Source organism: Dromiciops gliroides, chromosome 3 (assembly GCF_019393635.1).
Source record: "Dromiciops gliroides isolate mDroGli1 chromosome 3, mDroGli1.pri, whole genome shotgun sequence".
Lineage (NCBI taxonomy): Eukaryota > Metazoa > Chordata > Mammalia > Microbiotheria > Microbiotheriidae > Dromiciops > Dromiciops gliroides.
Window position 1 is genome coordinate 338,761,179 of NC_057863.1, and position 13,721 is coordinate 338,774,899.

The 13,721-nt window shown below is 41.0% G+C and overlaps 1 protein-coding gene across 1 annotated transcript in view; it reads right to left on the reverse strand.

Annotated features, from left to right (window-relative positions):
* Positions 1–275: 275 nt before the first annotated feature.
* The window catches only part of LMLN (leishmanolysin like peptidase), a 65,679-nt gene continuing 52,233 nt past the window's right edge, over positions 276–13,721 (reverse strand). Inside the window, exons 15-17 of the mRNA XM_043997472.1 lie at positions 9,022–9,152; positions 6,821–7,031; positions 276–3,523 (exon numbers count right to left, since the gene is read on the reverse strand). Of these exons, the coding sequence (XP_043853407.1) occupies positions 3,423–3,523; positions 6,821–7,031; positions 9,022–9,152 (443 nt within the window). The 3' untranslated portion in view covers positions 276–3,422. The remainder of the gene's footprint in view (positions 3,524–6,820; positions 7,032–9,021; positions 9,153–13,721) is intronic.

Sequence of the window (13,721 nt, forward strand, 5' to 3'; positions counted from 1 at the left end):
AAAGAACAGACAATTCGTCCAAGGTCACGTGATCACCTAATTTTCCTTTTGCTCGATGAATCACAAGATTAATATTGAAGATTCCAACTGTGAATATCCTAGTGAACCTTGTTTTGTTTTTCTCTAAAACTATTTTGAAAAGGATCAGAAGAAATTCCTTTGTTCTAACTTTAAAGAAACCCAGTTGAGAATGAAAGTGTATAGTGGTGATTAAAAAAAGGTGGGGAGAAGGACAAAGGGATAATTCTCCATGGGCAGCAGAGGGAATTATGTTAACATTTTCTATCTAAAATCTATCCAAAAAATGGAATGGGTCGTCTTGTGAGGTAGTGAATTCCCTGTCACTAGAAATATTCAAGCAGCAGTGGGCTGGCCACCTGAAAGGGATGTTATAGTGGGGTTCCTGCACTGGGAAGGGGAGTTGGACTATAGATGACCTTTGAAGTCCCGTTCAACGTTAAGATTCTTTCTGTACCTGTTTGTTTCTCCAAAACAGTCAACTCAAGTCTGTTTGCTGAAATGGCTTTTATTTCCTATGAATTCTATTCTTTAAAACCTGAGACATTTTTTAAAATTTCATACTTTAAATGATTTAGACATTAACCATGAGTAAGATGAATCTACGACTGAATGGAAAACCGAGGTAGTCAGTTTTACAAGGACTGAGTCAGAAAGCAGGTTCAGTTTATCCTTTGCTGCTCTCCACTATTCTCCCCCATCTCCATCTCCCTTTCAGCATGACAGTGGCCTTGTCATCCTACCTGCTATTTGCATAGTAACTTGGTTTTGTCTTTTCTAATCTGAAATAACCTGACCCGGGATATATGTTATCCATAGGAGCTGAGCCATTTGCAGTTTTCTAGCTTCCAGAATTTCTAGCCCCCAAAGGAAAACATTCTCACAAAACCTGAACTGAAACAGATTATTAAAACCATTCTTTATTCCATTGCTACATTCCAGAAGATCAAGAAATGCTTCTTAAAACCTCCCTGGGAAAGCTCTATCAAGTTAATTAGTCTTCTAAAGACAGTTGACACATCTTCTACAACTAGCAGAACACAATGCGAAGTAAGTGATAACCACTTATCAAGCTATCCTCTGACAGGAAGACACCGATACAGCTCATTTAACAGAAGTCAAGACACTCAACCCCAAGCTTCTCAAGGTTCATATTTGTGCAGACACAACACTGGGTTACCATATTGCAAATGTAATAAATATACACAGAAGTAAAAATGTCAGCTATATTACCAAGGAAGTAGTTAGTGCAAATATAATTATATTAAGAAAAATAAATCAAGATATCTTTCAAGTATAAAAGCACCATGCTTTCAATCACTGTACAACAGTCAGAAGATAACAATACCTACCCTTAACTATAAAATTTTGGCGAAATTGTGTTGTCCAGTTCCAGTGATTCCTGAATCACTATAGATAATTGCCTTTAGGACAATTCTTAGTCACTCATTTCTTTTTAAAAATAAGTTACATAAGCTTCCCTTGTGTCCTGACCTCCCTGAAGTGCATGTGCATCTCGGATAGACTTAAAAACTAAGCTTGTGTACTTCCTAAACACCGCCCTTGTAATCTTCCGCTTAGACCAGCGTCATCTACATCAGCCTCCCAACAAGAACAGGTTGTGGTGTGTTCCTGGCAAGAAGGGGTTCATTCTTATTCCACACCTGGATCAGGGCTGCTGGGAAATTCAGCACCAGAGACTGGAATCTTCCAGGTAGCAGCAAGGACTGAGGGGCCAACAGCCCAGGCTTTCTGGGCTTTGGTGTTTTAGAGAATAGAGGAAACTTGATAGCCCCTCTTCTCAAAGCGTACACAAATTGGCTTTCCTTCAATAGAGACGTCCAAAAATGCTCTATCTTTAGGCTGAGGGTCAGTTATTTCTGGGCTTTAATATACAAATTAAGGACATGCACTGCTCGCCTAAGGCTTACTGATGCAGACTACCAAAGCTATTGTTTACTAGCATGTCTGGATTTCTTCTTTGCCCTCACACGCCCCTTCCTTGTACAGGATTATTAATACTTAGTCAGATTCTCCCTCTCCCCAACCAGCAGGTAGGTTGCACACACTCTCCAGAGAGAACAAGGGCTGCTTTGTGTCTGCCTCTGTATTCCCAGTACCTACTAAAATTGCATTGCACATAATTCATGTGTGTGTAGTGAGTTGGATTGCGCTGGCACCCAGACTTGCAGCTACGACCCCTCCTGATGAGACAGGAGATTCTGAAGTTCAGGTGCGAGTCTTTGAAGAAATACTAAAAGAGCCTCTCCACTTCTGTGTCCCCAGGCAAAATGCCTTGGAGATGTGATACTGGCGAGGGGCACCTAATACCTATTTCCCATCACATGTCAGAAAACCCAAAATGCTGTGCTTGGCCTCCTTCATCTTCCTGTCACTTGGAGCCACACGTGTAATTCTGTGAAAAGCAGCACATGCCTGTCCGGACCAGAGCTTTCTCTCTGGGCGTCTGTGAGCTCCTTCAGTCACTGTTAGGACTAAAGCAATCAATACTCCTGCCTGAAAAACTTCCGGGTCTTCTCTTCCCTTCCACAGTCACATTCTCAGTGCTCATAATGAGTAGTTGTCTTAGTAGTTCTTAACTCTTTCACAAGTTCCCCCCCCACCCCCCAGAAGTCATTAAACTACAACCTAATCAAGAATACAAATAGGCTGTGATTGACTATTAGATTCCAAAGGTTAACAAGAAAAGATACTGCTGGAAGAAGTCTGTCAAAAAACCCCTCAACAGAACCTATCCTCAGGAGTCCTAGATAAACACAGTTCAGTTCAGCTACTAGTTTGAAAAAGGTAGGCATGATTAAGTTACAGAATGGAATTGCTCAAATAAAGCAATACCACTGAACTAACTTTCAGTACAATGATGTAAGGAAGAGTCCCATGAATAGCATTAAACTCAAAAGGCCCATAAGTCAAATAAGAGTTCACAATTTTGAAAAACTCCACAGGATTCAATAGAATTTAGGATTCTGCAACAACCTGCTGGTGGATGGCCAATCTACTACAGCACCGGCAGCTGATCTTGTCCATGATTTCTGACAGCAAACACTGAGGTATGTAATTAGCTGATGATTCATTAGTCATCCCAAGGACATTTTCAGAGGAATTCAATAAAACCTAGGGTCGAGGGATGATCGATCCATCACTGGTCCTAAAACACTAATGGACTTGGCAACTGATAAGATCACTGTCCTTTGCAAAGCTCCCTTAATCAAAGCTCTGGGTGTGGAAAGATTGCTTCAAGGTCCCACTGTAATCAATGGTTCCAAGATTAAGTCACAACTGCATCTTCAGTCTTTTTCACAGGCTGGCCCCTGTCTTAAGTTGTGTGCTCTGGCCAAGAGGAACAACACAAAAGAGGTTCTCAGAGATCCATCTTTTGACCGCTAATGCAAAACACACAGAAGGAATCCAGCCAGGAGAGGAAACAAGTTAGCCAGCAGCAGCCAGAGCGTGACAACCAGGCTGGAGGAGCAGGAGCAGAGATCTAGAATTCAGAACAAGAGAGTCATATCGTATGATCGATCATATTGACATCATGCAGATATTTGTACAACCACTAAAAAAATGATAGAACATTAAAGAGAAATCTGGTCAAGTTGGTACCCAGAGTCCAGCCTCAGGAAAAGTGTGAAGGGAAATTTATTTTTTACCTATTTTGTGTGTGAGTGTGTAGATAGATAGATAGGTAGATAATCGGTCCTTTGGATGACTACTCACCCACATGTATCTACCTATTCTGTATACCATTATAAAATGTTGGTCTGAGAAGCACATGTCAACCAATCCACAAAAAGGTGCTCATTGATAAAAGCGAGCCCTTCCAGAGACTATCTGAGGCCTAAACACCTTTCAAAACCCAAAAGGAATTCAAAAGGAATAAACAACTTTCTAAGACAGAAAATTAACAGAGTCAAAATATGTGTCTACCAAAATCACTGGATGTAAGATTAAGGCACAAAAAATCATCTGCTTTTTTATTTACTGGTAATAAAGAACAAGAAAATATAATTTTAAAAGACTCATATTTGGAAATTGACCTAGTAATATAAACAGGCCCAGTAGGAGAAAAACTATAAAACTGTAATTAAAGGAAGATCTAAATAATGGAACATTTAAGAATGGCTCAGACTAACAGCATAAACATATCAACACTTCCCAAATTAATTTATATATTTAATGCAAAACCAACCATAATATCAATGATAAGGAATACAAAGAAACATGGAAAGATCTTTATGAAATAATGCAAAGGGGAAAGAAAGCAAAACCAAAAGAATGGAAGATAGGCTAACTATGACCATATAATAGCAAAAGTGAGAATAAGTAAATATTCATGGAAATTAAAGGAATTAAGAGATACAATTAACAAACATTAATGGGGATTTGAATTAAATTGATATTTTATACATTGAAATTAAGTAATTTAAGCATGATCAGTTATATCAATTTTCATAAAACACTCAATTTTATTTCCCTCCCCCTTTTAAAAAATGTTTTTATTTACTTATTTATTTATCCATCTATTTATTTATTTATTGGTGGGGCAATGAGGGTTAAGTGACTTGCCCAGGGTCACACAGCTAGTAAGTGTCAAGTGTCTGAGACTACATCTGAACTCAGGTCCTCCTGAATCCAGGGCTGGTGCTTTATCCACTGGGTCACCTAGCTGCCCCTCAGGAGTCTTAAGAGGTGAAGGGGAGGAAGGATTTGTACTAACAGAGGCATGAAGGGGAGAGGAAAGTGCCCACTCCAGAGAAGGACAAGTGGCCTGTTTGGCTTGAACATGAAGCACGCCAAGGATAATGAGATGAAATCAGCCATAAAGGGGGGCGCTGGGGCCCTGCTGAGGTCATTGGGGGCCACAAGCAGGACTGACCCGGTCAGATGTGTGCCTGTGTTTGGCAGCTTGAAGATGGGAGAGATTGGTAGGAGAGAAACTAATTAGGAGACTGATGCTGTGGTACAGAACGGTGAAGAGGGCCCGAGATAGGGAGGTGGCCTATGAGTGTGAGGACAAGACAGCTCCAGGAGGGGTGGTGGAGGCAGAATTGTGGCACAGGGGGCTGCCCCCGTCCTTTGCTTTCTCAGAAACATTCATTGTCTGCCTTTGTCATACTCTGGGATGAGATGCAAACCCTTCAGCCTGGCATTTAAGGAAGACCCTGCTTTTCTAGGGCCCTGGGTAAGAAGTGTTTTCTAACAATGAGAATGAGCATTGGCTTGTCACCCTGACTCAGTGAATAAATAAAGGAATAAAAAAGCATCTATTAGTAGTTAGTCAATAACTATTGATCAAGCACTTCCTATGCATCAGGTACCAAGCTAAGGAGCGAGGTATACAAAGAAAAGCAAAAGACTGTCCCTTCCCTCAACGAGCTCACAGTCCAAGGGGAAAGATAATATGAAAACAACTATGTGTAAACGAGTTATAGATGGGATAAATTGGCAGTGATCTTCAGGGAAGGCACTCAAATTAAGGGAGATCAGGGAAGGTGGAATTGGGACTTGAGGGAAGCCAAGAGGCAGAAATGATGAGGGAGAGCAATCAAGGAGGGGGGGGGGCAGCCTCTGAAAATGCCTGCAGTCAGGAGATGGAGGGTCCTGTTCAAAGAAAATCAGTGTCACTGGATTGCCAAGGACATGGGGGAGGAGTGTGAGATCTGAGAAGTGTAGAGAGGCAGAGAGGGCGGGAGCAGGCTCTGAAGGCCTTTGACTGCCAAACAGAAAACCCTATAGGTAATACTGGAAGTGATAGGGAGCCCCAGACTTCACTGAGTTCACTTTGATAGCTGAGTCCACTCAGCTGCTCTGGAGTGGGGAGAGACGTGGGGCATACAGACCCACCAGAGCGTTATTGCTGCCGTCCAGATGTGAGGTGATGGGGACCTGTACTGGAGGGGTGGCGGTGTCAGAGAAGATACGGGGCTACGTGCAAAAGATGTTACAAAGGTAAAATTGACAGGCCTTGCCACCAGATTGGATATGGGCAGTGGGGGGGGGGGGAGAGAGAGAGAGAGGAGAGAGAGAGAGAGAGAGAGAGAGAGAGAGAGAGAGAGAGAGAGGGAGGAGAGGAGCTGTGGGTGATCCCTAGGTAGTGAGCCTGAGTGACTGGGAGGATGGGCATGCCCTGAACAGGAAGAGGGAAAATATGTGGATAGAACACTGGCCCTAGATTCAGGACCTGAGTTCAAATCCAGCCTCAGACACTTAACACTTACTAGCTGTGTGACTCTGGGCAAGTCACTTAACCCCAATTGCCTCACAAAAAAAAAAAAAAAAGATATAGTATCTTAAAACCTACACACAACATGCATAAGCTGTTCCAAGAATGTCGAGTGGTGTGGGTTCATCTTATTTTTCTGGGTCACTTTTGCTGCAAGAATCTATTTCCCACTCTTCCTCACCTTAACCAGCCATAACACAATGATAGAATAGATGCATTTTGAAAAAACGATTTACTGTAGAGCCTTACGTTCCATAGAGTTTGTTCATTTTAAATTGTAGATGAAAAGAAATTTTCTTTTAAATAAAATGAGGTGCTGTTTTTGGTGCTTCTCTGATGCAGTTTTTCCCTCTGTGAGTCAGGAGTTCTTAGTTAGACAAAAAGTTCTCCAGACTTGAATTAGTAAGTCTTATCTACCTACTTGGCTTTTGGGTGCCAAAGACAGTGAGAACAATTTTCAAAAGAATAAAAGAACAAGAATCTGGCAAAAAGATTTTCCATCTGTTCTTAAGAGTTCTCAAGAATTAGATTTTAAGTATTTGATGAATACTCACTTACCCAGTGGTAAAGCCCTTGTGAGGTTGGAAATTGGAGGATCCATTTCAGGAGGGCAGAATTCACAGAAGTCCCAACATGATGGGCAGAGAAGGTCCCCATCATGTACCCAGCCATTTATCTGGATGCTTACAGGGAGGACCTGACCTGCCCGACTGCACAAATATGTGGTATTCTGGACCCAAACCTTCAAGCCTTGGGGAGAACAAGAAACCTTAAAACAGAGGGAAGAGAAAAACCCTAGCTGAGTAACATTCTACAAAATTAATACCCTATGAATATAAACAAATCTTTTAACACATCACTATTAAAGAACACAATTTGCTTATTAAACACCTACTGTGTACCAAGCACTATGCTCCATGAACCAACATGATTCAAGAAAGTTTAGTGATAGATTTATTTGAAAGGTCCTTACTCTATGGTAGAGTTTTCCAAAATAGGTAGGTAGGAAGCATAGTGGACAGAGTAATGGATTTTGAATCAGAAAGATCAGAGTTCAGCTCCTGCCTCGAATACTTACTGTGTGACTCTGGGCAAGTCACTTAACTCTTTCAGGCTTAATTTCCTTACACAAGTCCAACTGGAAAAATGTTCCTGAAAAAATATTTTCCTCTTTAATACAGCTAGCAGGGGCAGCTAGATGGCGCAGTGGATAGAGCACTGGCCCTGGAGTCAGGAGTACCTGAGTTCAAATCCGGCCTCAGACACTTAATACTTACTAGCTGTGTGACCCTGGGCAAGTCACTTAACCCCAATTGCCTCACTAAAAAAAAAAAATACAGCTAGCAGTTAATTTTTTTTTTACAGATACCTCCAAACTTATCATTGAGTTTAGAAAAGTACTAAGACAATCACTCTTATATGTTTCTTCTCCAATTATTCCAGCCTGCTTTTTCTTGTCATGTTTTTAAATCAGAGAAATTTCTTATGCTCTTACAGGAAATCCCCAATTAACAAAACAATTGTGCTTTAGAAGCTTATTTGTCTATCAGTTGTTTGGAACTCAGAATGCATTTTCCTAGAGATGATATTATTAATGGTGATCAAGTTGTCAAGGTACCCTACAAAATCTTACTCTGCAGAAATGAAGAATGGTTCCAAATCTCTAAAGCTAGCCCTGTGACTAGAGTGGACAGGGCACTGGACTTGGGAGTAAGGAAACCTGGACTCTTATTTCAGCTCCAGCTTGTGACCACCTCTAGCCTTGTAACCATGGGCAAATTAACTAACCACTAAACCATACAATGTAAAGAAAGAGTTTTGTAAACCTGGAGATCTTATACCAATGTCCACTTTTATAAATAAGGTTCAGAGAAGTCTACAGTTCAGTCCTAGCCCACCAATCTTACATTTTTAAGGTGTTTTTAAATCAGAGAATGGCTGACAGATGATTATTTCAATTAATTCTTGATATGGTGACTCAGTCTTCTATATTCACATGTGGAAATAAGGAATGAAATGCTTCAGTCTTTACATTTCCAATTTTAAAGAGAAAAGAATTTTATTTACCAATAGGGGAGATTAGTTTACTATAACATTGAGCTCCACCGCCCCCCCTTTCAACCTCCCCCAATCTGTGTGGAGGAACTTCCAGTGTGGAAAATACATTGACAAAGATCAATGCCTCATTAGTAACTAGTCTCAGAAGGGTACCTGAGGCATAAGAGGTTAAGTGACTTAACCATGGTCATGTAGCCCGTATGGCTTGAGTGCAGACTTCCCTGGCTCTGAGTCTGCCCCTCAATCCTCCAGGACATGCTGCCACATTCAAGGCTTTTTTAAGACTTTTAAAAAATACTGAGGGGCAGCTAGGTGGCGCAGTGGATAGAACACCGGCCCTGGAGTCAGGAGTACCTGAGTTCAAATCTGGCCTCAGACACTTAACACTTACTAGCTGTGTGACCCTGGGCAAGTCACTTAGCCCCAATTGCTTCACTAAAAAAACAAAACAAAACCCCCCCAAAAAAAATACTGAATGCAAGTCATATCCAAGGGAAAGAAAAATATTTTCTCTCATGGAAACAAGGATGAGTCTTAAAGTCAAAAAAATAAAGGAAAAAGGGCAGCCAAACGAGCACCTACACACAAAAAAGGGAATGAAAGAAAGGACTTTTTAAAAATAGCATACAAACTTAAACATTAAAAAAAACAACTCCACCCTCTGAAAATGTTTTGTTCAAAGACACTGACATACAGTTTACCTGATAACATCCACTCCCCCAGTCAGGATAACTGAGCTTCTTTTCACACTTCTCCATGACAAATGCAGATTTCTGTATTAGACATACTGAATGAGGTCCGTATTTTTCAGCACCAAAGTTTTTGAAAGGTTCTGAAGTAAGTCAAAATGTATGTTTTAATTTTTTAAAAAGTAACTGGTTCAGTTTGTTAGAAATTCAAGTTATCTCCAACAATCCTTTCAAATCAAAACCAATTCTTAAAGGACCCTTGAAAGGAAGGCACCAAGCATAAAAACACTGCGCACCAAATTGAAACTGGAACTTCAGAATAGCTATCATCAGGGAACAGTCCTCTATATCAGAACATAGAAACTATGCTTCCTGATGGTTCTTTGGCCAGTCTTGGAACAATACTCTTTTTTACATTATTTGGCTACAAAGATACATTAAGGTCACCTTCTATGATAGTTAACACTGACTTCCTTTAAGTTCTGAGTTTAATTTTTGGTCCCCAAATGTGGCAGGAGACCGGCAAGTAAAAGATTGAGAAAAGGTTAAAGGAAGTAGATTTATTTTGCCTAGAGACTAGAGAGTGACTGATTCTTAAGTATATAAAATTACTATGAAGAGGAAGTTATTATTATCCATATGTACTAATGACAGAACAAGAATATATGAATTAAAACAAAGGATACAGAACTTTCTGGTCACTGGAATTCTGAATACTACAACTGAGAGTCAAAGAAGGAATCACCATGAAGGTGATTAGCAGTAATTCATTTGAGACCTGGGTATGACAACATCTAAGGAGCTCATACTCTTTGGACAGGATGGGGGCTTCCAAGTTACCCGGTGGGAACATTTCTAGGGACCAGAGACACTACATAAATATACTTAGGGACCAGAAATTTAAATTGAATCTTACTTTCTGAGATACTCAGTTATTTTAATTCTTTCAAGCATCAGTCTATAGAGAAGAGGCCTAAAATTTCTCTAATCAACTTCCCCAACTTTTTTACAGAGGTAAGGGACTATGAGTGTGGAAGACTACAGATAAAGTCAGATTTCTTCAATGTGTTTGTTAGTTTTGTTGATCTGTTTTTTCCTCTACTTTTTATTCTTTGTTATAAAGGATGGATCTTTGGGAGAGAGAAAATTGTATTAGCAAATGTAATTAAAATGCATTGCTGAAAAAGAAATAAAAGTATTACTGTTAATCCCAGGTATATAAGTCTATAACTTCTATTTCCAATGGAAAGAGTTAAGCAGCAATTCTCATCTCTGCCTACGCTGTGCCCAATTCACAAAACAATTTCTGACCATGACCGAACACTTTATAAAACAGATGATTTCTTTCTTTCTTTTTTTGTTGTTGTTGTTGATTTTTGGTGAGGCAATTGGGGTTAAGTGACTTGCCCAAGGTCACACAGCTAGTTACATGTCAAGTGTCTGAGGCCGCATTTAAACTCAGGTCCTCCTGAATCCAGGGCCGGTGCTTTATCCACTGCGCCACCTAGCTGCCCCTGATGATTTCCTTTTAATAGAGAGTTTAAGTCCCAAATGATTCTATTTTTGATTTATACAAGAAGCTCCTATCCCACAGAACCTCAGAACTGGAAAGTACTCCAATGTCATCTAGCTTAGAAGTCTTCTCTACAACCTCCCCCTCAAAAGATCATGCAGCTTCTGCTTTAAGCCTTCCAGAGATAGGCACCCTCATTTAAAGAAGTAGTTTCTCCACTTCTGCACATCAGAGTGTTAGGAAGTTTTTCCTTATGTCATGCTTCCTCTGCGTAGCTTCTACCCACTGCTTCTAATTTTGCCTACTAGGGACCCAGCTGAACAAGTAGAAATCAACATTCACAAAGCAAATCTTCAAATACCTGAAAGATGGTTATCATGCTAACCCCAAAGTCTCCTGTTCTCTAGGCTCTTTCAAAACCAACCCAAACCTGGCTGTGTCTCTAAGACCCATACCATATTGGTCCTCCCCCTTCTGTCACCACCCCGCCCAGTATGAGGCTACTGACTATTCAACCACCCAACAAACATTTACTGCTGACAGTGTAGCAAGCTCTGTGCTTAGTGGTGGGGATAAAAAACCAGAGTGCCACTGCCTACCCTTGAAAAGCTCCCAATCTGCTAGGAGACAAGAACATGTGTACAAATGTATAGAGAATATTAATAATAACTTTTCTTTATCCCAAGAGAATGTACTTTGTAAAAAGGGTTTGTGGCATGCATAGTAATATACAGAATGCCCAGATGGGGTGTGAGGTGGCAAAGGACAAGGGGACTGTCCCCTTTCTAGTTCTGGTCACTAAGTCTCTCCTAATTCAGTTTAAGATCTAGTCACCTTTGTACTAGTGTCCTGTGAGCCTGCAGGCCACTAAGAGCCCTCCAGCAAGGGCTCTTAATCACCTATTGTCCAGCCACACTTGCTCCAGCTGTTCTTGCACAGTTTATCTAGTTTAACACAAGCACAGAACTATATTTATCCCTGTTCACTTTAATCTTATTTGATTCAGGCCATAGTTTTAGCCTGTTTGAGCAATATTTTTTTTTTGGGGGGGGGGGGGACGCGTCGCAGGGCAGGGCAATGAGGGTTAAGTGACTTGCCCAGGGTCATACTGCTAGTAAGTGTCAAGTGTCTGAGGCTGAATTTGAACTCAGGTCCTCCTGAATCTAGGGCCAGTGCTTTATCCACTGCACCACCTAGCTGCCCTCCAATGAGTATTTTTAATACTACATTTTATGACAGGCATCACTACTTCTCAGTGAAACTATCCAGGCCCTTGGAAATCAATGCTTCCTGTCAATTTAATAATATATTCCAGAATTCTGCCAGGAATGGAATTGAGCTCATCCACCTACAATCTGAAGGTCTGTCTTCTTTCTTTAAAAAAAGATCACAGTATTTATCTGATCAAAATCCTGTGGCACCTCACGAATTCTCAAAAAGCTTGACAGCCATAGGAAAAAGAGGAAGAACCACCTGACTAAAGTCCTTGCAGTCCTGGGATGGCTAAGACCTTGGCACAAGGCTGTAATGTCAGCTTTCATGACTTGTTAAGTTGAACACCAGGGGAGGTTCAGGAAAGGCAAAGGAGTCAGCCTAGGACTGAGTCACCCTAGGGTTTAAATGTACAGCTTGTAACCTCGTGCCAAAATGGAGTGGGAAGGGATAAGGCCCATCCAGAAGAAACCCCACAAGTGGAACATGCATTTAGCTACCCACCTTGGGTGGTGGGGAGTCACTGGTGGGCTGGGCTCTTCTAGCATCCCTCTGGCTCCTCTTATAGTTCTAAGGCCCAGACAATGGCAGATGGTGACTACTAACTAAACTGGTAGCCTCTTCAAATGAGGCTACCACGCTAATGCCAAATATGAGTTCAATTCTCCTAGATTTTTTTTTTTTTTTGGTGAGGCAATTGGGATTAAGTGACTTGCCCAGGGTCACATAGCTAGTGTTATTTGTCTGAGGCCAGATTTGAACTCAGGTTCTCCTGACTCCAGGGCCGGTACCCTATCCACTGCACCACCTAGCTGCCCCTCTCTTAGATTCTTTTTGTTTTGTTTTGTTTTTGTTTCTGGCAGGGAAATGAGGGTTAAGTGACTTGCCCAGGGTCACACAGCTAGTTAAGTGTCAAGTGTCTGAGGCTGGATTTGAACTCAGGTCCTCCTGAATCCAAGGCCAGTGCTTTATCCACTGGGCCACCCAGCTGCCCCCCCTCTCCTAGATTCTTAACCTGTTCAGTGTCACAGACCCGCCTGGTTAGCTGGGTGAAGCTTATCCATCCCTCCTCAAAATTACATTTTTAAATAAGAGAAAGAAATGCTAAATTTCAGTTAGAGGTTAGTAAAAATAAAGGTGTCATATTTCTTTTTTCCCATCCAAAGTAAAGGATGCCCCAGAAATTTATTTATAGACTTCTTGTTAATAATCCTGATCTAATGCTTCTAGCTTCTGGAGTCATAGACCCAGCTACTCTCAGTGACATCTGGAAAGTCAAATTTACCTCAACATATTAAGATTTCTAATTCATTTTATTACTTATGCTTTTAGCATTTGCATAGAGATTATCTGAGAGTGTGTTTATGTTGTTGCCTTTTTCTGATATACTGTCTTCTGTCAATTACTAATCTTTTCAACTGGTATCCTATTTCTTACCTGCAGGTCTCTATGACATCTGTTTTTACACATACACCACACACACACTCACACATTGTTATTGTTTTTTCCCTCTCTCCTTCATGTTCTGTTTAAAGCCCTCCTGGTCAAATTCACAATTCCATAGCCTATTTTTACTAGCCTTCATTAACTACACTCTAATTATGGTCAGAAGCTACTCATTTTCTCTAAATGAAGTACCTCTTCTTCAGTCACTGGCAGTGATAAAAACATCACATGGTCTGAGAAGTCTCCAGTTTCTGACTCAAGGTATTATAGCTCCTAAAATACTTTCTAAATTCCTCCCAGTGACATTGATGATCCCTCTGTGAATCACCAGAAGCAGCTGGTGTTCACACAATGTGACAGGTCTTAGGAAGCTGTCACATCTCAGGTACAGGAAGATACCACACCTCCACCATCATTCATGTCAGATCAGCTTACGAGTGCCCAGGTACCTCAGCCAGGAGTTGTCAACCACATCTCAACTATCTTCCTTCTGACAAGCACAATATGGCTTCTCCCCAAGTGTCAGCTAGGAACACAAAGA